At 36.3% G+C, this 22,521-nt stretch overlaps 1 protein-coding gene across 1 annotated transcript in view; it reads left to right on the top strand.

The window, feature by feature from the left end:
- cdh12 (cadherin 12, type 2 (N-cadherin 2)) overlaps positions 1-22,521 on the top strand; it is a 410,646-nt gene that overhangs the window by 351,481 nt on the left and 36,644 nt on the right. Inside the window, exons 8-9 of the mRNA XM_018094961.2 lie at positions 10,879-10,998; positions 17,854-18,021. Of these exons, the coding sequence (XP_017950450.2) occupies positions 10,879-10,998; positions 17,854-18,021 (288 nt within the window). The remainder of the gene's footprint in view (positions 1-10,878; positions 10,999-17,853; positions 18,022-22,521) is intronic.

The raw sequence follows: 22,521 nt of genomic DNA, 5'->3' as shown, positions 1-22,521 counted from the left end.
GTCACCCCTGTACTCACAACACTTCTGGGGGATTAGCTCAGCCTCCTGGCTTTCCTTTCAACTCCTTAGATCCTCAGTCTCTTGGTAGCTTTCTCAAGTCTGGGCTCCCTCTGCTTCTTGCAGCGGCAGGAAGCACCCCCAGCCCCTCTGGGAGCCCTAACACAGAGAGGTATCCTTCCTGCTCTGTGCCCTGCTCTGAGAGACTGTCTCACACCTGCCTATACAATTAAATACCTTTCCACAGGACAGCCTTCCTGTGGAAAGTAAGCTCCAATAGGTGAGCTGGACTACTGGAATGGATCGCCTGATCCGCTTGTTCCTTCCAGAACCTTATAGCTTTCAGGGCCAGACAGCAACATCCTTTAAACAGAGAAACCATTCTCTGTTTATCAACCTCTCCCCTAAAGGTTCCATCTCCCACTATGGAGAACTTGAAGGGAAAACTCACCTTTTCTCTCATTTGTTGGGTCACTCTACCACAGTATGTAAATGATAAAAAGAACAAAGAAAGAAGTGGTAGTAATACCAGGGAAAATGCAGAGATTCTGAAACAATATTTTTATTCTGTTTAAACAACTAAAGAACCAATATTATAACTATTTATGGATGGGTGAAATTTAATAGAGACCAGAACATAGTACACATAAATGTAAACAAGTCCAGGACTAGATGGTGTTCATCACAGGGCACTTAAAGAGTGTAGCTCTGTGGCTGCCAAATCTCTTTACTTAATTTTCCAGGAATTTTTTGAAGTCTAACATGGTGACTAAAAAGATTGGCAAATTGCTTTTGTGGTGCCATTATTCATAAAGTTATTGCTTTTTTAGCCTTAAAAAATACAGGTCTGTTAGTTTGACATCGGGTTAATATAGGATTAAATACATGAATTCAAATCCAGGTATCCAGAAATCCATTATCCAGAAAGATCCGTATTATGGTAAAATCATCTACCATAGAGCCAAGTAATCTGAAATTTTAATACATATTTCCTTTTTCTTTGCAATAACAAAACAGTAACTTGTACTTGATACCAACTAAGATATCATTAATTCTTATTGGTAGATATATAAACCTACTGGGTTTAATTTGATGTTTATACTTAAAGTGTTAATATCCAAATTACGGAATGGCCCCTTATCCAGAAAACCCCAGGCCTTGAGCTTTCTGGATAACAGGCCCAATACTTGAAATATAAGTTTATGCCAGCATAGTTTTATTCATTATAGATTTTGCCAGACTAATCTAATTTCCCTTTATGAAGAGGTGAGCAGAAGCATAAACAATGGGGTGGCACTGGATGGTATTTACCTTACTTTTACTTTTACCTTACTTTTTAAAGTATTTGATAGAGCACCACACAGACGGTTAAAGTAAGGAATAGAGATGGATAGAGAACTGACTGAAGGGTAGATTGCAAAGAGTGGTGATAAATTCAATGTTTTCAGGCTGTACCATTGTTGTTAGTGGAGTACTAGGCCGTCTGTTCTTGGCCTTTTACTTTTTAATTTGTTTATTAATGTCCTGGAGGCAGACATTGTAAGTTCAGATGATAGTAAATTGTGCACAACTATAAGTTTCATTAAGAATGTTGCCGCATTGCAGAGGATTATACAGTAAATGCTAGTGTGTTGGGGACCTCCTTAACTACAAAGGATTGGGGGATATTTTCTAGATAACAAACCGAGTAACTCTAGACAGAGTCACTCTATGGCTATTAAAATATATCATGTATTGTTTATATATAAAAGGACATTAACTTAAGGGATGAAAACATAATGCTACCTCTTAGATACAGAATGGAAAATATTGTCAAGGTTGGGATAGTTTTCTATGGAGAAAAGGTGATTGCAAGGGGACAAGATTACTCTTTACAAGTACAGTACATTAAAGGATAAGGAAAGTCATTTTAGTATTTTACTGCCAATAGATTCACCACATTAGTGCCACCTAGAACACTATATTTATTCTGCAGAAAGCATTGCCATACCTGACTAAAGAGCCCCAGAAGCTTTCTCGGTTTGCTTAAGACAGCAGCTGCCATTTTAAATAGCTTCCTGTTTGCAGTCTAGCCATTATAGCTCAGATCACACATTCCTAAGTAGGGGGGAGCAGGAGAGGGGAAAGAGGAGAGAACTGCATAGACTCTGGCCACGGGAATTAAGGATTTTTCTGAGAGAGGAAGCCAGACACCCAAACAACATGTTTACAAAAAGGAGACAAGAAATCCTGTGTTTCTTTTGATAGAGGATAGATAGAGGATAGAGTGCAGCATTTCTGTGAGTGCTCATGGCTGTATTTGCATAGACCTTTCTGATAAAGCTTACTTATTTTTTACCTTTCCTTCTCCTTTAAAGGGTAATAGAGACATGTAGCAGGAGATATTTTACCCCATATAACATATTAAAGAACTAGAAGCCACCCCTTTAGACTTGAGATACTTTCATTTAAAGCAGCTGGGGTGGTAAGGGAAGCTCACCCAGGTGATGTAATGGCAGATTCTATTAATGCTTTTAAAGGTGCTTTTATTGGTGACTTGGATGAGTTGGTTTAGCATAGACAACAGAATATATAGTTTATATAGTAAGTGAGTGAGTGAGTGATAGATCTGTATACATATTTGTAATACATGCACTGCAGTTTATTTGAAAGGGTTGCACTTGATGGACTTTTGTCTTTTTTAACCAAATTATCTATGTAACTGTGTTAGTGTCATTTTAAGACTTAAGTTTAGGATTTACCTAGATTGTCCCACTGATAGTCCATGTGTAGTCAAGCCACAGATAGGCTGGTATATTGCAGTCCCTGATGTTATTGTTCTTTCAGTTTACAAAGATCCAGCGGGGCTAATGGTTCCATAAGAGTTAAAAGGGCCTTAGTGGGAGGGATGTTGGTCTCTGGGCCTACCTTCATTTGGAAAAGATACCTGTAGTTCAAAAGATGGTTCAAAACTCGGTCAATTGCTTCCTCTTCCTAAGTCTCCCAAAAACTCACCATCACCAAAAACTCATCTAATGAGTAGAGATGTAGCGAACCTCACAAAAAAAGTTTGCGAACCCGTTCGCGAACTTCCGCCAAAAAGTGCGAACTTTGCGAACCCCATAGACTTCAATGAGAAGGCGAACTTTAAAAACTAGAAAAGCCATTTCTGGCCAGAAAACTGATTTTAAAGTTTTTTAAAGGGTGCCACGACCTGGACAGTGGCATGCAGGAGGGGGATCAAGGGCAAAAATTTCTCTGAAAAATACGTTGTTGACACAGCGTTGCGTTTTGTGCTGTAAAGGGCAGAAATCACACTACATTTCTAAACTTGTGTAATAAACTGCTTTAAAACGTCCGACGTCTACATGCCAATCAAGTCGTGTAAAGGTTACAGCCAGTTCACACGCAAAGACAAAACGCTGCAGTAGTGAATACGGAATATATTATTGCTGGTGGAAAAACATCGCTCAGGTGATTTTATTGCAATGCAATGTCACTACTATGTGTAACGTGTTTGGTGCACTACTATGAATAACAGCAAACAGCACTGGACACATTAAAGAACAGTAAGTTAAATTAAAAAAAAAATTAATAGTAAAAGTGATCTCTGGTTGGTACTGGGGGTGAACTACTAGGAGCAGCACACCAATCCCCCACAGCTAGACTAATAGCACTCGTCTCTATAAATTACAGTAGCAAAGTAAAAAAACACAAATAAAAAAAAATGATGTGAATGTGTGGTTGGTGCTTAGTGCACTACTATGAGCAGCACACCTGTCTCCAACACACACAGACGGAGCTGCAGTACACAATGAAGAGTAACAGTAATCAGAAAATAAAAGCAGTCCTTACAAGGACTATTGGGTTACAGCAGATGAGATCAGCAGGACAGCTGCCCACAGCAGCTACATACAGAGCAGTAGAAAGTAGATTACTAGTCAGCAAAGCTACCTAAACTGTCCCTCAAACCCCTGCACAGCTCTCTCCCTATGCTGACTCATCAAGCACACACAGGCAGAATGTAAAATGGCTGCTGGGCTTCGGTTTATATATGGAAGGGAGTGGTCCGGGGGTGGTCCAGGAGGGAGAGCTGCCTGATTGGCTGCCATGTATCTGCTGGCTCTGGGGTGAGAGGTCAAAATTTGGCTCCAGCTAAGGCAAACCCAAAATTGCGAACATCTCTAAAACTTCGCGAACTTGCGAACTTGCGAACACCCGATTTTCGTGCAAATTAGTTCTCCGGCGAACAGTTCGCTACATCTCTACTAATGAGTTTCTTCACCATGCCCTTCAGGAAGAGGATGTTATTTCATCCCTTTGTCTAATAGCTTTTATGGGCTATGGATGTGAGGAAACAGGACAAGGTATGGACAGGAAACATAGTAGGGGGTGGAGCTCCCATATTGAAAGTTTTAGGTTCAACAGAAAGACAGAAATGCCTCAAAGGGCTATTACAAGATTACTATCCAAATTACAGAATATTTTAACCCTGCATATCCTGTAACACATGATACTGAATCATCCACATTAAATCAAGTTATGAATACAAGATGAATGGTGATAGCCTACAAACCCATGACAATAAGTAAGGAAGGCCATGAGGACTTTATTTAGAATGGCAAGCCCACCACCCTCTGCTTACTGCAATTTAGCCCTGAAACATTTGGTAAATCACCCAAGCCTCATGATTAGCGATGAGTGAAATTATTCGCCAGACATGGATTAGCGACGAATTTCCGTGTTTCGCCATTGGCAGATTTTTTTGCGAAACGGGTGCAAAAATTTGCCACATGACAAAAAAAGTAATTTTGTATTTCACAAAAATTTGCTAAATTTTGGCAAATTTTTTCAGTTTTCAAGGAAGCGAAACGGCTCATCCCTACTATTATGATAGATAGGTACCCTTGAACATTACTTGCATGAGTTAGGAGCACAACCAGTGGTGAGTAAATCTTGCCTTGGCAGTCACAGACCTATGAGTCTTTGCATGTTATGCAGAAGGGTGGGCAATAGGAGGCAGTTGGGGCAAAAAAATAGCTATATTACCTTAAATGTGTTATTTTTCTAACTGTTTATTAATATCTAACATGTAATGATTTATTTCTTAGTTTTTCTTTAATAATACTTTGTTTAACAATTTTTAAAAGGCATATGTTAAATCCTGTGATCCTGTAGTGTCTTTGAAGGCACTGCTGTGGCTTCACATGTCAGGCACCCTAAATCTTAGCCCTTTATGTTGCCAACTGTTTATTGATTCATACTTTTCTTGCCACTTTTGATACTTATTTTTAATTCAATATCACATCTTGTCCCCTTAAGTAACTTTATTATGACTTCTATATCCAAAGCGCCATACAGTCTTAAGCCTGGAACACCTAAGGCTTTTTATAGTGACTATTTGTGTCCTCTAAACATCTGAAGGCACTGGCACATAGAACTCCAGCAGCTACACTCTCAGCCTGCTGTGTTTAATCAGTAGCTGTCAAACTGCTGTTTGTCTTTGTTTTATTCACAAACCACAGGATCAAGCCACATTCCATCCCATTCATCACAATCCTTATTTCTTTTATAGCACAAATGATGCCCTGGTGATTTGGTGAATTACTTTTTCTTTTCTTTGTAACCTGAAATCATCCAATCAATGCAATTGGTGCTTACCTGTGACACAGCTATATCATCCTTGTTCCTTTTAATTAAAATTGGCCATATGTTTGCCAACTTACCTTCATTATCATATCATTTGAACATGTAACGGGCACTAGTCTAAATTTTCTATTAAAACAATTATGTTTGCACTTTTTTTACTTCTTGGCATGTGAACTCTTACCTTGAGGAGAGAGGAGTTCATAAATACCACGAAAAAGGGCTATTACTGAAATGCACAAATACCTGCACGCGTTTCTAAGACTTAGGTTGACATGACTATGTAATGTATCCCCTATTGTATGACATGAGGATAATTAATAGTCACTTTGGAATGCCAGGACCTGTTTAAAGACATTCAGCATTAGGCCTTGTTCTTTTATATGGTATCAAAACTCCTCTATAACTTCTAATATCCTTATATTTTACAATATGAGGTGCATTACTCTACTATATCCCCCACACACACACCCATGAAAAGCTTAGTTATTTATTTTTGCGATATTGCTAGCATTAAAGGATATAAATATCTGTTATCTCTATGATTTTCTATGGAAGTGATTTATGATGGGTTTAAAATGCGGTATTGCTTTATCAATTATACCCACGTAGCAGTGCAGAAATAGGTGATAGCTCTGAATCTGTGATAAATGAATGTAGACAATAAACTCCTGGAATGAGCATTGTTTACATGATGAGGTTGCACAAGTGATTTATTGTTCAAAGCATCATTGCTATCTCTATTTTAAATTTCAGGCACCTGTAGTTTTTTATGAGGAGGCAAACATTCTGTCTGTGAAAATCTTATACTGTACATTATCTAAGTAAGCTAAAAATTTCATTATGTAGAAAATTATGTAGAATGGTCCTTTGACAAGAAAATGTAGATGGACATCTACTTCTTCATTCAATTTTGCCTGTTCCCCTTAAGCATAAACTTTGATGTATGTACAGAAAGTTCCTCAACATAACTAAAAAATGTTGTGCCTATTTATATGATTCAAAGTTACCAACTACCACACTGAAAACTTTCACTGCAAGCTATTTAGCTTTCTCTTGTAGAGATGGGCGAAATGTTTCGCCAGGCATGGATTCGCTGCGAATTTCCGCATTTCGCCATTGGCAGATTGTTTCGCGAAACGGATGAAAAAATTTGCCGCACGTCCAAAAATTGTCACCAGCGTCAAAAAAGAATAGTTGCGGGCGTCAAAAGAATAGCCGTGCAACTAAATAATAGCTGCGCAACTAAATAATAGCCGCGGGTGACAAAAGAATAGCCGCGCAACAAAATAATAGCCACGGGTGACAAAATAATAGCCACGGGCGACAATTTTTTTTGCCGCACAACATTTTCGCAGTTTCGCGGATCTTTTGAAAGATTCGCTAATTTTTCGGCGAAACAGAACAGATTCGCTCATCACTATTCTCTTGTAAATAATTATCATTAATGAACACAGTGTTGTAACATCTAACTGACGTTGTATTTCATGTACATTTTACAGTTGGGCAAGATGTGTATTTTTTACTCAAATCTTTCAACTTTTTATAACTACAGAGAGAGAGAGAGAGAGAGAGAGAGAGAGAGAGAGAGAGAGCATTTGAAAGGCAGCACACTCACGAAAAAAGGCAAAAAAGGCCCAGGTGCTGCTGCAAAAGAACACAGTGCACACATGGCTTAATTTATATGCAAAGATGTTATGTCAACGTTTCAGTCCTACACAGAGGACCTTTATCAAGACATCACAAACAGTTCTCCAAACCCTTAAACAAAAAATGAATGTATTTATGCTAACTTCGTTTTAATCAAATACAATGTATTGACTAAACTAAAAAACAAACAAACAAACAAACCCATAAATAATGAAGAATTGTTTGCTTGTTTGTCTTTCGAAATTGACCATGCCATATTTCAGAGCTTTCTGGATAAATGGTTATAAGTAAAAGATGCAAAACCTGTACAGGATTTATAAATTACCTTTATTTTATTCTAAAAAAAAAAAACCCAGATATGTACATTCAATGAACTGGTGGTTCATGCAGTCAAATCTGTATGTATGTAATCAGTCTTACAATAAATCCAGATAATGTCTGCTGCAAGCTGGGAAAATATTGACTAAACCTTAAGGAAATTTCCCACATTTTTTTGAACAGTTAACAAATTCATTATAATCACAATTATGCACTAGATAAAGAGATTGATAGGAAAAAAATATATTGCAAATCACTGAAGAGTTCACCACCTACCTACAGATCTTTTCTTAAAAATGGAAGTCCGTGTTGATAAAACATCATCCTATATACTAAACAGTCAGTCTTAAAACTATATGTCAGTTATACAATATATGTCTTTCTTATCTCTACGCAGTCGATCACTGCTTAGTTTTGAAAAACCTTGTTTTGTGTATATACAGTATGTATTTTCCTGGTTTGCAAACTTCCCAAACTTCTTCATTTGAGCTATCATATATATGTCTGGTTATTAAGGAGATTTTGCATCTCTTGCCAACTGACAAATACCAGTGAAATCTGCACAGGTCTACATTGTCCTTAATACATATGTCCTATATATACTGTATTTGCCAATTGCAGGTACTGGTCCAATTGTCATCTTGGAGTCAGGAAGGAATTTGTCCCTCTGAGGCAAAATGGAGATGCTTCCAAATGATTTTTTTTTAGGTTAGGAAGGTTGAGCAGTTAGGCAGGATTCATATAATCATAAAAGGCTGAGCCAGATGTATGTGTGTCTTTTTTAACATAACCTACTATGTAACATATGGGAATGTAATTTTTTGTGTTTAGTGTCGTAGGCCACTTAATTTATCTTCATTCATTTTTTTGTGACGACATATGGCATAACAACGCAAATCTCAACATACAATATCTAATAGGTTACATAGGGAGATTTTTATCATGATGTGTAAAAAGTGGAGTAAAACATTACCTGTGATGTTGCTCATAGCATAGCTCAGATGCTTTGGTTTGGTTTTCTAACTGTTGAAATCAAATTGATGATTGGTTGCAACATCACTGGCAACATCACCGGTAAAGCTTCACTCCACTTTTTACACAGCATGATAAATATTCCCCATAGTGTCCTTTTAAAGCAGAAAGGTTTAAACCATGTAAGCCTTATCAGAAAGGTCCTCTGTGAAAATGGGCTTTGGGTCATATTTCCATCTCTTAGTTTAAACCCCATGCCCTGAGTAGCGTGTCTGCATAGTTCCCTAAGTATATAAATATAGAGAGAAATAGAGGTTGTTCTAGAAGAAATAATTGTCTTAGTTGAAAATACAGTTCAAGATATTACCTTTTGTATACTTTTAGTGGTACCACAATGAAAATAAAAATGTAGAGGTGCTATTTAATTGCACCTCTTCTTTCCTGGTTGTCAGTATTAGTCTGAAATAAACTCCATGTTGCATTCAACAAAGATTCACAATAAAGAAAAACAGAACATATTTCTGCATCATGTGAGCTTTTGAATACAGCATGATACATTCAACAATGTCTGCTAATGGAGATTAGTGAATTGATTTGTGGAAATCAACATTTTATGTGATTAGAATTGATTTTTCTGTTCATCATGTTGGTTCATTTAAGCTAAATTCATACATTTTCCATCTTTTCAGATTAAGCACTGAATGCAGAATCATTTAATGTATTTCACTTCTCATTTCCAAAGATTCACGAGCCAGCAATTCTCGGCAAAGGGGATTCTATGTGTACTCATTTTTACAGACTAAATATATATATATTGTATGTATATTAATGTAATAATTTCTTAAATCTTATTCTGTTATTTAATCTCCTAATGCAGCTTCATTTAGTGTATAACCTGCTGGATAGTTTATAAACATAGTACTTTCCATATGCCGTATATTAGAAGTATGCTGTATGGAAAGTTAAATGTGTAGTAAAATACATTTGTTGTGTATTTTGTAGCCCTGGTATATGCTTCTGTAGGGGACCCTTTCTTTCAGGCAGTCCCCCAGTTATTTAGATGCCTATAGGGGGGTCATAATTATAAAGTTAAGTAAGTCCCTTTTCCTGGGTCATAGCATGACCCTTACAGTTAAAATTTAAAAGGTTTAGCAACCATGTCAACAGGGTCCATTTTGTTAGATCTCCACCTAAAGCAGGCAGGTGGACAGAACCTGGGTTTAGGTGTAGACCCAAAGGTAAGGCATAGTTCTGTTAAAGATCGCACTAGGTGTAACAGATAGTTAGGGATAGTTAGTTGAGCAGCTCTGACTACAACGAGGATAGTAAAAAATATTAATATCCCAGGTATATTGTTGCCCAGAATTAGGATTCCCAGTGTACAAACTCAGGGCTAGATAGAGCATTGCCTAGGTTCCACTAGAGAGATGCATAACCATAAGCTGGGAGTAAACCATTGTTGCCCTGCGGGGATAGTGTCAGTGTGACCAAGTACTGTGACCAAGTATTGTGAGTTCCTGATCTGATCATGCATGAATCCTGCATTGTTACTTGTTAATACTCCTAAGTGGATCAAGGTCAATAAATAAGTTCCTATTTAAGTTAAAGAACCAGTGACGCCATTACTTATTTTGAGTTATTTTGGGTTGTGTCTTTTCACCTTATCCTTGTACGCCAAGCCTGGGCAGGCCCTTTCTACTTCTAGCTTATAATATCAAATGGTACTTTGGGAAGGAGCATATTTCATGTGATGAATCTGCGCATTCTGATTAGCCTTGACTGCTTTTGAATTTATTTGAGTAAATAACACAGACCAGGAAAATTTGTAGCAAGCTAGGAAAATGTATAGAAACGAGTATTAATGTAAAAATCTCCTTTTTGGTGGAATTGTCCTGAAACATGGACCCTAAAGGGGGTGGGATTTTGGGTATATCATGTGAGTGAAGTAGTATTGCCTACAGATACATAAGATATTTTCAAATTTTAAAATTGAGAGTTGATCAGACCTGATGGGCCTCTTGGAGTCATAAAGGTATTTCAACCACCTCTGAAGCAAAACACAGATGACTTCAGATGTGTTTATTCAAGTTGATGGATCTTTGTATATCAAATGCATCTATTTTTTAAGCATTGTCTACCTTACCTACTTTATAACCATGTAATAAATGACTCACTGTAAGTCAAATGGACTGAAGTGTGCCAAAGTCAACTTATTGACCAGTATATTTTTTGAGAAGGCTCTTATTTCTTAAACAAAATAAATAATGATAATACTATAACAATTTAGTAATTATTTATCTGTTTTTTCTCTTATAGGTGCTTATGTGCTTCAGGTGAAAGCGACAGATGCAGATGACCCAACATATGGAAGCAGTGCAAGAGTGGTTTACAGCATTCTTCAGGGACAGCCTTACTTTTCTATTGATCCTAAGACAGGTATTATTATTATTATTATTAATAATAAGTATTTGTGTTGCACAATAAATTTGAGTATACAAGGAATACACAATTGTTTTTTAATCTACAGCTTAATGCTGAAAATTTGTGATGGTTAAGGACAAAGACACCGTAAAATGAAAATGTTTTATATATATATATATATATATATATATATATATATATTAATGATCCAGTTATTCCCATAATTTAAAAGTTTTTCCATAAAAGCGTCAAAGTGAAATTTAACTGCAGCACATCCTTATTGCAAAAGTGAAAAGGTGTTTTTATTTTCAGGTCAGATAAACAGGCAATGTTTCGGGCTTACTCCAGCCCTTTCTCAAGCCTGGAGCACACACCAGTCAAGTGTTTCCATAAAAGCTTGACCATTGAAATGCTTTTTTTGCCATCTGTCTGATGACAGGTACTGTGTCTTTGATCTTATGTAATCATGTAATTATATAGTAACAAAAACAAGACACCCAAAAAGATTTTTAGTATACAAGATAGATTTATTAATGTTTACCAAGTTCCTCTGAATCAATATAAAAGCTTTAGAAGTGATATTTTTATTTTTCAAAAGCTAAACTTGATCCCCCATGTTAAAGGGTACTACAATTACATGAATGCATTGAAAGCCTACTTAAGAAAATTAAGATCAACTGCATAACTCATAAGTGACTCAATTACTACAGATTTAGCATTGTTCTAAAGTAAGAATACTGATATTTGCCTAATCAAAGATTTGACAGCCTTACCACTGGCGCGTCCTGTCAACGTCATACACATTTAGTGTTGACGCGTTGCCATGGTGACCGCCTCTTCCCTGAGTCGGCAATGGCGCACATTTATACACGCTATACACGTCATGTAGAGGTTACATGCGTGTCATTAACTTCTTCCGGTTTTACTCCGGCTGTTTCATTTCTACCATAATTATAAGCGTTTAAATTGAGATCATGGGGACGCGATTTTGCACATTTGATTTATTGCTCCTGAGGAAGCGTGTAGTAGAACACGTGAAACGCGTTGAGCTTTGGAGGACACTCCGATTGTTTTTACTTATACACTACTGCTGTACTGTAAGTAGCCTGCAGAGCGCAGGGCTTTTTATATTTATTAAATAGTTTTACACTATATTTGCCTCATTTTCTATTCTATATACAACGCTGAACTGGATCTTACCTCAATCAAAAGCCCAGTGGGGGTTGTGTCTATATGCGTTCTGATACGTTATTCTGGTGAGCAGTTTGTACATATATAGAGCTTGGGTCACATTTAAGGTGGTGTTCAACTAAAGCTCTCACCTGATTCATTGATATTTTCTGTTTTACTCGTTTGCACTATATATTGTTTTTATTTTACATGCGCTTCTATCAACATTCTGCACACATATTTTGAGGCTCATCTGAAGGGGAGCTTTTTATCAAGAGGAAGCAGCACAAGTTCACAATTTTTTCACCGCATTGGAGATTTTTATTTATAATTGACTATTACCAACAAGCGCTGAGTTTATGAGAGATATTTCACTCTTTAAGGACGATTACCACTGGAACTGAATTTTTATTCAAGGTTATGTATACTAGGCATACTGTACATTTGTGTCATTATAGCATAGAAGTCCTAAGAACCACTACAGATTTTTAATAAAAGGGGGGACATATTTCATTGTAATACCCTGCCCTGCTTTTTGCAGTCCCAAACAAACTATCAATACATATATTATTGCAATAACTGCTCGTTATTGCAAAGCAAACTAATGCATTAAAGCATGTAATCTATTTACTTGTATAATTACTGTTGCAATGCTATTTATTTTCTGATTGGCATAAACTGTAGAATGACAAACAACACTAATGAATCTAATCACTTTTTGCTATTGATAGCATTATCATTGTTTTGTAAATGATCTTTATTAAGAAAGGAGTTAATTTGTAAGTGCAAGAGAGATAGTGTAATTTTTTTAGTGGTGGGCTGAAGGAAATACAGACTAAATAAAAAATGCATGGTCTCATATAACATGTTAGTTGTTTCCAGTGACAAATCCATCCCTGTCTTGTTTATTTTACTCTTCCTGAGCAACAGTAACAACATCAGATTTAGAAAATAGAAGTCACACTGGGGATATATACAATTATGCTGCAGGCACAAATAGGGTCAAAGCTTACCATTTTATCACCCTGCAGTAATCTTAGTTATATTTCCAATATGTCTAACCTCACCTTCCCTCTCCTAGTGCTCAATTTGACCCTTTCTGCCCCTCTGAAATAAATGTACATTCCACACTTACATTGCTCAACTTGAGGAGAATTAGTGTTCTGGTTTGTTGGGTGCTTGCAGTATTTTCAATTGTATAGCATCAGTGGACATCAGGGATACCTGAAAATCTGTCTCCTTCAACAAAGATCAGAAATACATTTGTAACCAAATCTTAACAATACTTCTCCATAATCAAATGTCACCACATAGTGGATAGAGGATAATACATTATGGCATGTTCTGCAGATAAAATTAATCATTAGTCCTTCAGTTAATTGTTCTCTATTATCATTATAGGAAATACTTACCAGGTGGGGCAAACCATTTTATAGACAGTAAACAAAAGAACAAATGGTGAGCGCCCATAGTGTAAGTTATACAAACCAAAATGGTTCCTCCACTGTGAACCAGCATGGCTCAGCTCCTTCAAGTCTGTTAGCTAAAGGAGCCACACTGGGTCATTTATAAACACTGGACAAATTAGTACCTGGGCAGAACCCACGGCAACCAATCATATGCTTTCATTGTTTTGCCTGCAGCTAGCTAAAAAACGGCTAATCAATGATTGCCTGAAGGCTACAAATCTTAAATAAACTTGAGCAATTCTTTTTGAGAAGTTCCTATGAGTGCAGTACTTTTTCATCATATTTACAGGGCATATATACAGGGTTTTACAGGCTGTGTTCAGGTTAAGGTTTGTAAAAATAAGTGTAAATGTTGTAAAAAATTAATGACATATTTGTAAACCATGTATCCTTATAGATAAATGAATGACTTGGATTGCAGTTACAGATATGAGTTGCTACCAAGAGCTAATTGCGTTATTCATATTGGCAATAGTGAGGGGCGAAATGTTTTGCCAGGCATGAATTCGTGGAAAAATTCACAGTGCGTCCAAAAATTGTCGTGGGCGTCAAAAGAATAGTCGCTCATCATAATAAATAGTTGTGGGCATCAAAAAAATAGTCACGCATCAAAAAATAATCGCAGGCATCAAAAGAATAGTCACGCGTCAAAAGAATAGTTGCAGGCAACAATTTTTTTTTTGATTCGCAAATTTTCTGGCGAAACGGGACAGATTCACTCATTACTAATTGCCAAGATTCTTTTTTTCTTTTTTTTAAACCCCAGTTCATTACAGTGATATATGTAATTATTTCGCTACACCTCAGACCTGAAACAAATGGGAAAAATCCAAACATCAAAACTGGTGTATGCTTAAAGCAAATATTTACACAGATAAAGAATGTTATACTCGGCTACACATTTGCAGATGATGATTATATACTTTAACAAATATGCTGGCTATCACATGTTGTAATGTGGTTTCAGTGGTGTTTTTAATATATATAAATGATTTAATTGCCAGAGATACTGTACATACTTACTATATCTAATTTTGGAGCAAAATTTACCTTCCTATTCTGCCGTCATTCTATTGATCATCATCATTATTATTATTAATAATAGAAGTAGTAGCAAGCACCAACATATTCCACTGCACTGTACAGTAGAAGATACAGTATATACATAAAACATACATTGAGACAAATGCAGGAGGTTAAATGGGCACTGCTCATCACTGAGAGTAGGCTAAATTGGCAATTAGAGAATGTAGTAAATACTTTGTGCTAAAATTTGATTAGAATTATATGCTTCCATGTGAATGATATGCTTCCAGCTTGCAGTCTTTTAGTGCTCGTATTTATAACTAGATAATTGGCATAATAAATTGTGCAATCACTGGGCCATCTTATACATAATACATACACATCATGACAAGAAACCTAAACTGTTCATTGTCCTTTTTATTATTGCAGTCACCAGCAACTGTAACTTAATGCATCTACCATCTGTATAATTTTAGGTGTTATCTTGTGTATAAGGACCTCTTATTGCATTATGGGAATTATAGGGGTAGGTTTCTTAATTTTTGTAATCAAAATATTGTATTCAGATAAATGGTAATGTATTTTTTTTAAAAATTAAAGGTCAAAGATAACATTTTTGATGTAACTGCTTGCACTAGTTTCCACAGCTACACCCATATTTATGAAGACATCACAGTGCATTCTATGATTTGTCAGTTTTCCATTTGTTTATCCTTAGTTTGAGCATAGGAAAATGTGTTTTTTGCTTCTACTGCTCCCCATATAAATATAATGCTTCATAAAGTTTGTTTATTTTATTTGAAATTGTTAATGCTGAAAATTTAAAGTGATGGAACATAATTGTCATGTCAGTGACGTAACAGAAGCATGGCAGAATATTGAAAAGAAAATCAAGTGGCAGTTTAAGCTTTTATTTTGTAGAATTCAACGACAAATCCTTCTATGGATAACAAACGCAGTTCTGAAGCCCACAAAGTCAATACACAGTCCAAATAAAACTTCAAGTGAATAATCGCCAAAGGGTAGCAAAGTTGTAGATTCAATGTGCAGTTCTTCCCTTTCTCTGAAGACTGACTTCCAAGCTCTCTTTGGGGCTCTTTTTATGTCCCTGTTGGCTAATCCTCCCAGCAAGTCCCTTTTGTTTTTATGCACATATAGGTGCCAGGGTAACTGGATTATCTGCCCTAGCTGGCTCTGCCTATTGTTTCCAATCAGGCTGAGGCAGACTTGGAGCTCAGTCCCTAATCTCATCAGAGAGAAATAAAATCAATTCTGCTATTGTTTATCACAAACCCATCACAATAATAGTTTAGTTATGTAATGACAATTGCAGGAACTCAATTGTCTTTTTTTTACAGACACACTCATAAAAGATGGGATCATGAAATTTATATTACAACATTGGAGCACAGTATTGCAGAAAGGGTAGTGATCTTAACAGAAGTTGCACATTTTAACTTATCGTACTACAACCAATAATTTTCTTTGTATTTTAATGAGAATATGATTGTAACTAGTGATGGGCGAAATGTTTCGCCAGGCATGGATTTGCAGCCATTGGCAGATTGTTTCGTGAAACAGATGAAAATATAAGTCGTGGAAAAATTCGCAATTCGCAATAATTGTCGCCACGTCAAAAGAATTGTCGTGCATCAAAACAAATAGTCGTGGGCGTCAAAAGAATAGTCGCGAGTCAAAATAAATAGTTGCAGGCGGCAAAAGATTAGTCACGCGTCAAAATAAATAGTCGTGGGCGCCAAAAGAATAGAACAATTTTTTTTTTTTGACACGCAACATTTTGCCGTTTCATGAATTTTTTGCCGTTTAGCAAATCTTTTGAGAGGGACAAATTCGCTCATCACTAATTGTAACTGATTGTGACTGTTTCTGCTGCTATGAAGAATAATATTTATGTTTTTATTTGTCACACATTATAGTTCTAAGTACAATACCATCTAGACAAAAATCTGCATTTTCTAGCCTTGGAAGTCAAACTTTTTTACCTGAAAATGGAACATTTCTATAAAATATAATACATTCTAAGACAATAACTGACTTGCACATATTAATTCCTGACATTGTTACGGGTGTACAAATTCCTGCCAGAACATACAAAGAAGCTGATTTAGCTCAGAATCATTAAGAAACTGTCAGATAATACATGCTATGGTTTTTGCTCATATCAGTGGTCTATTTTTCTTTGTAAAGCACTGGCCCGCAAGTCACACATCAGTGACAATAGTACAAATACTGCAGAGTAAGAAACAAATCCTTAGACAGTTGTAAATTCAAACTGTGATAATTTCATACATTTTCAGAGAGTAATTATATTTTTTTTATTGCCAGAGAGGTTTTAGCAAACTTTGCAATATACATTATTTCTAAATTTTCAGTGGTTTTAAATTATTTGTCAATATGAATTACTATTGAAATCAGCATCTGTCTGATTGTTTATACAGGTATCGGACCCCTTATCCGGAAACCCATTATCCAGAAAGCTCCGAATTACGGAAAGCCCGTCTCCCATAGACTCCATTATAATCAAATAATTCAGAATTTTAAAACTGATTTAATTTATCTATGTAGAAATAAAACGGTACCTTGGAATTGATCCCAACTAAAATATAAATAATCCTTATTGGATGCAAAACAATCCTATTGGGTTTAATTAATGTTTTATTGATTTTTTAGTAGACTTAAGGTATGGAGATCCAAATTACGGAAAGACCCCTTATCCGGAATACCCTTGGTCCCGAGCATTCTGGATAATGGGTCCTATACCTGTATTCTACTGCTGGTTCTGTCTCTTGAAGCAATGTAGCAGAAACCAGCTACTGCATGTCCTGATGAAGGGTTGACCTGCTACATTATTTAAAAGTCAGAACAAGAAGTGAGTGCAGGGACCAGAAAGGAATGAATAAATACTTCTTTTAAATGCATTTTCATTTACAACTTTAAAACCCCCTGAAAATGACCATTATTTTTTTCATGTACACTGGAAAGCTGCTTAGAATGACATTTTCTTTAATTATGCAAAATGAAAAAAAATTGTTTGGATGGTGATTCTCTATAACTGCTTGAATGAATGATATAATTGGTGCACTGCACTTTTGATATATTGTACTGCAGTCATTATGAAGAAAAAAAACATTCTATTACCTTTGACCGCATCTTAAACTAATATTACCTTTTGTTACTATTGAAGGAGTCATCCGAACAGCATTACCAAACATGGACAGAGAAGTGAAAGAACAATATCAAGTACTAATCCAAGCAAAGGACATGGGAGGACAGCTGGGAGGATTAGCAGGAACCACCACTGTCAATATCACTCTCACGGATGTCAATGACAATCCACCCCGCTTCCCCAAGAGTATGTTTTTTTCTTGCATAACAGGAAATATGCAAAACCTAGATGAATGTAAACATGCACATGAAATGTTATAATTACATTAATGTTTGTCCATTTCACCAATATGGTATTTCTGAACATTTTTACTGTAACAAAGGGTAAGCTATCTTTCATATTGTATGTAGATGTCATATGGTACTTGAAAGGCAGTTCTATGAACTTTTATTTTATTTTTAATATAGATGAATACAACATTGTTACCATAGTTCTTCAAACTGTAACAGCCTTGAAAGTTGCCTTTTTTGACAGTACAGTATAATTTAAAGATAGATTGGGACAGAACAAAAAATGGCACAGACCTTACAACGGTAAAGGAAAAGACTGCAGTGGAATAGAGAAGAAAGGAAAATAATAATGTGGCATGAAAAGAATGGAGGTAGAAATGAAGATTTGGTGAAAAATAATTGATAAGGAGGGCTAAAAATGGAAAGAAGGGAAAATATGCTAATGCGGGATAAAAAAAGCAAACATGGTGGATGTAAAGTAAAGAAGATAGAAGTGATACAAAATACACATGTAGCAAACTTTGTTTTGACATTATATGGTTCACACATACACTAGTATACAACTAAAGTCTAGCTAAAATTGGCTCCATCTATTACAGTATATCAAAAGAGTGAAACAAACAAGGTGAAGGACGAATTAGTTTAGCTAATTATTTCTAGAAACAATTATAAATGTTTTAACGTCAGACAGTCATATAGATGCGATTCATTTCCTTATGATTGTGGAGCCTTTCTTTTCCTTTGAGCCTAGTTTGGAAAACATTAGCAGGGATAATTACTGTTATTTTATACTTGGTTTCATAGAAGGTTTTGTTTTATTGGCTTTGCTAATGTACATATGGCATCTGTGTAATATTATATTCATATTAATTATACCTTTATTAACTATTTCCTTTATTGTGCCCCAACACTGTGTATTAGCTGGAATATCATCTTTGGAATAAGGGGCTAGCTTAATCTTCAAGAGCCTTGAAAAAAAAGCAGAGGACACAAAATTAAAGAGTAAAAAAAAAATATTTCAAAACAGCACAGATGCAACACTGGTTTTTTAGGGCTCTTCCTCATTGCACTCAATATAGTGATATTCCTTGGGGTTAAAATAGTAAATAGATTACTCTTTGGAGACCTATTTCCAAATAGATACCATCATCATGGTGTATCTTCCTGGTGTCCATTCTGTTTTAGAGTGTTAGAGTCCTTTGTAGCAGCCTCTAAAGCTCTCCAAAGCATGATTCACATTCATGCATTCTACAATGCTTATAAAAATCTTTTTATAGATATCTTTTCAAATAAAACCTTGAGGCTTTGTAACTAGAAAGACCTCTCTTTATAAACAGCCCTTAGAGTCATTCCTTTGATGCGTAATTCATATGCCCATATATTAATATGCTGGTACTTTTTGAGAAAAATGTAAATCCAGGGAATGACTTAAAGGGGGTCAGTTTGTGTACAAGGAACCAAAGAAGGGGGTGCACATTTGCACTCAAAAGTAAAAGTTGGTTTTATTTAAATAAATAATAAAAATGGGTTCAGAAAAAAAGATATACTGTAGGAACAAATATCTTCCCAAATGACCATGGTTTTTAAGTTACTATGCATTCTTTTTCTCAGTCTTTGCTTAAGGCACTTAATAAAATGTAGTTTTTGCAATTAGATGTAAGCTTTATATTCATATAATTATATAAAAGTGGGTATGGTTGCTATTGTTGGCATTATGTTATCATGGGCATTCTCTTATATATCTTCTACCTATTATTATTATTATTATTATTATTATTATTAACATGTATTTATAAAGTGCCAACATATTCCACAGCACTGTACAATAAATAGATTTATACATTGGACATACAGAATTATGTACAAAGCAGCCAGTAACCAATACGAGAGGTGAAGAGGTCCTCAGTTTAGTTGGTGCAATATATCTTTTTTCTAAATACCAACCAGAAATTCAGACTTTGTAGGGAATAGGGCTAACTTAATAATTCACTGGATACAAGAGCTTAGTGCCTAATCACAATCGCTAATGTCCAGTGAGGCTGCACTCCTACTTTATGTTGGACTTTGAATCCAGTGCAAGCTACAGACTGCAGCAATAGTGGGTGCAAGAAAGCCCTGATCTAAATGTGTGCTTTTTTTTATATATTCTTTATTTTAGTTTCAAGAATAAATGGGGTACAGAAAAAAGAAGGGGAAGGGGTAGGAACATATGCATTGACATACAGTTACGTTCAGCAAAAATAAACAAGAATTGACAACAAGTTACTTCTATAACATTGATATCAGTTGGTTTTATTGTATCTTCTGGGGAGTTTAGTTAAATTGATTCCTATGTCACTGTGGTTATGTAGGGTGTTTTTTAGTGAATGTGATCCAGGGTTCCCAGAGTCTCCAGTAAGCTGTGCTATTATAGTTTTCTCTACTATCCATTCTAGGAATGTTGGAGGGTCTTTTGCTTTCCAATGTCTTGGAATTAAGGTTCTAGCTGCATTCAGTAAATGCTGGGTGAGTGTATCTGTTAATACACAGTTTTTCTGAGGCATTAGATTTAGTATGATAGTTGATAATGTATTTCTTAAAGAGCAAGGAAAGGCTTCTACTATAGCACCTTATATGTTGTAGAGCCCCCTTTCCTGTAGCAAATCACCAAGTTAGTATTATTTTTAAAAATAATACTAACTTCTCCCCAAAATTTCCATTTAACTTCACAGTATTTGTAGTCTATCGCGGCCCCCCCCTGCGCACCAAACACCCGCATTCACAATCCCCCCCCCCGGTCACCACACACCTGTGCTCGCAGAACCCCCCCCTCCCCCGCAGTGCTCGCCTGTCCTTCGGCTGTTCTGCCTGCCTGTTCTGTTCAGCGTCTGTGTGTCTCAGTGAAAGGGAACAGAGGGGAGCTCAGATCTTCTGAACAGGTGAAATATGGGGAGACTTAAGGGCACTATTGAGACAAATGAAGGTATGCCTGCATTTTGGGATTAACTCTTTACTAGCTTTTCCTTCTCCTTTAATTGTTGTTTTTGTTATAGTAGCTATAGTTTCTAGAATTTTAGACCAATAAGATTAAATTAGGGGGCATGGGTACCATTTATGGGTATGATTTCCTGGTCCCTTTTCACATCTCCAGCAAGATTCTGTACTGTTTTTGTACATCTTCTTTAGTTTTGTGGTGGTATAGTGCCACCTTGTGGCCAATTTGAAATTCATCTCTCTGACTCTTACTTCTAAATGTCTGCTTTAAGCAAGCAGTAGAGAGCATTCATACACCATGCTTCCACTGGTGCTGCTTATCTTGCGCATCTAAATTATGCATAGTGATAAGCAAATGTTTTCACCAGGCATGTATTCGCTGTGAAATTCCGTCACGTGTAAAAAAAAAAAAAAGTCATTCAGTAGCTGAAATCATGTGAATCTTTTATTAATCTAACACCTGATTTTACTCTAAAAAGGATACACATTGACATAATAGAGCTTCTGCACCTGGGTACAAAACAAGGATTTCAGTCAAGCAGTAACTGTATATTAAAGCATTTCCCTTTTGGCAATTTTCCTATTAATGCCGAATGGATTTCCTTGTGATTTGTACTAATGGAGAGAGACTTCAGGGCTTATTTACACTACTACTACTATAACTGTGCAAAGTGAAAAAAAAAATGCCATAGTCACAAAATGTTTAAGTACCTTGCACCCTGCCCCACTGTCAGTTTCCACATGATGCAAGTCCTTAAAGAACAGAGCACAAGGACCTGCCCTTCCTTGATGAGTACAGCACTTCCTGAACCCTGTAGTGTTGTCTGTACGAGGAGCAGTATGGAAGAGACTTTCTCTAACGTTGGCCAAACACGCTTAGATCTGTTCGCTTGGCGAGGTCACCAAGTGAGCAGATCTTCTCCCTATATCCCCACCTACGCGTTGGCAATATTGGGCTAATTGAGGCCAATTCAGCTGTTTTACCCTGGGGCCAAATGATTGAATTAGAATGATGGGTATAGGCACAGTCTGTTCAACAAGGCCTATAAGCTGAATCAGTCTAAGGGACCAATATCACCAGCTATCTTATTACTTGCAATTGTATCTAAGTGCAGGTGTTGACTATTGAGTTTTCTGGGCTCTCTGCCAAAAGCTTGCTTATCTAATTAAGTTTGAGAAATGTTGTATCTTTTTGGGCTTTTAGTGCAAGTTTATATGCGAGTGAGTGCTCCTCTTCCTCCTGTCTTCTTTCTTCAAAATCCCAGGGCCAACGGATGCGCAGTTGAGTGAAAAAGCTAGCTTTTATGTTAAAGTCAGCTTTTTTCACTTTACTGTGCATGCGTGAAGGCTGAAGTTTTCTCCTAACTGAAACACCAGCCAGGGGTGTCACGATCACTGGGGGGTGCCTAATATTTGGCATCCCCCCCCCCCTAGTGACTGTACCTTTCCTTTACCTTTAATGGCTGTTTTATCACAAAATAAT

This window comes from Xenopus tropicalis, chromosome 6, assembly GCF_000004195.4.
Source record: "Xenopus tropicalis strain Nigerian chromosome 6, UCB_Xtro_10.0, whole genome shotgun sequence".
Taxonomy (NCBI): domain Eukaryota; kingdom Metazoa; phylum Chordata; class Amphibia; order Anura; family Pipidae; genus Xenopus; species Xenopus tropicalis.
This window is presented reverse-complemented; position numbering and strand designations above follow the sequence as displayed.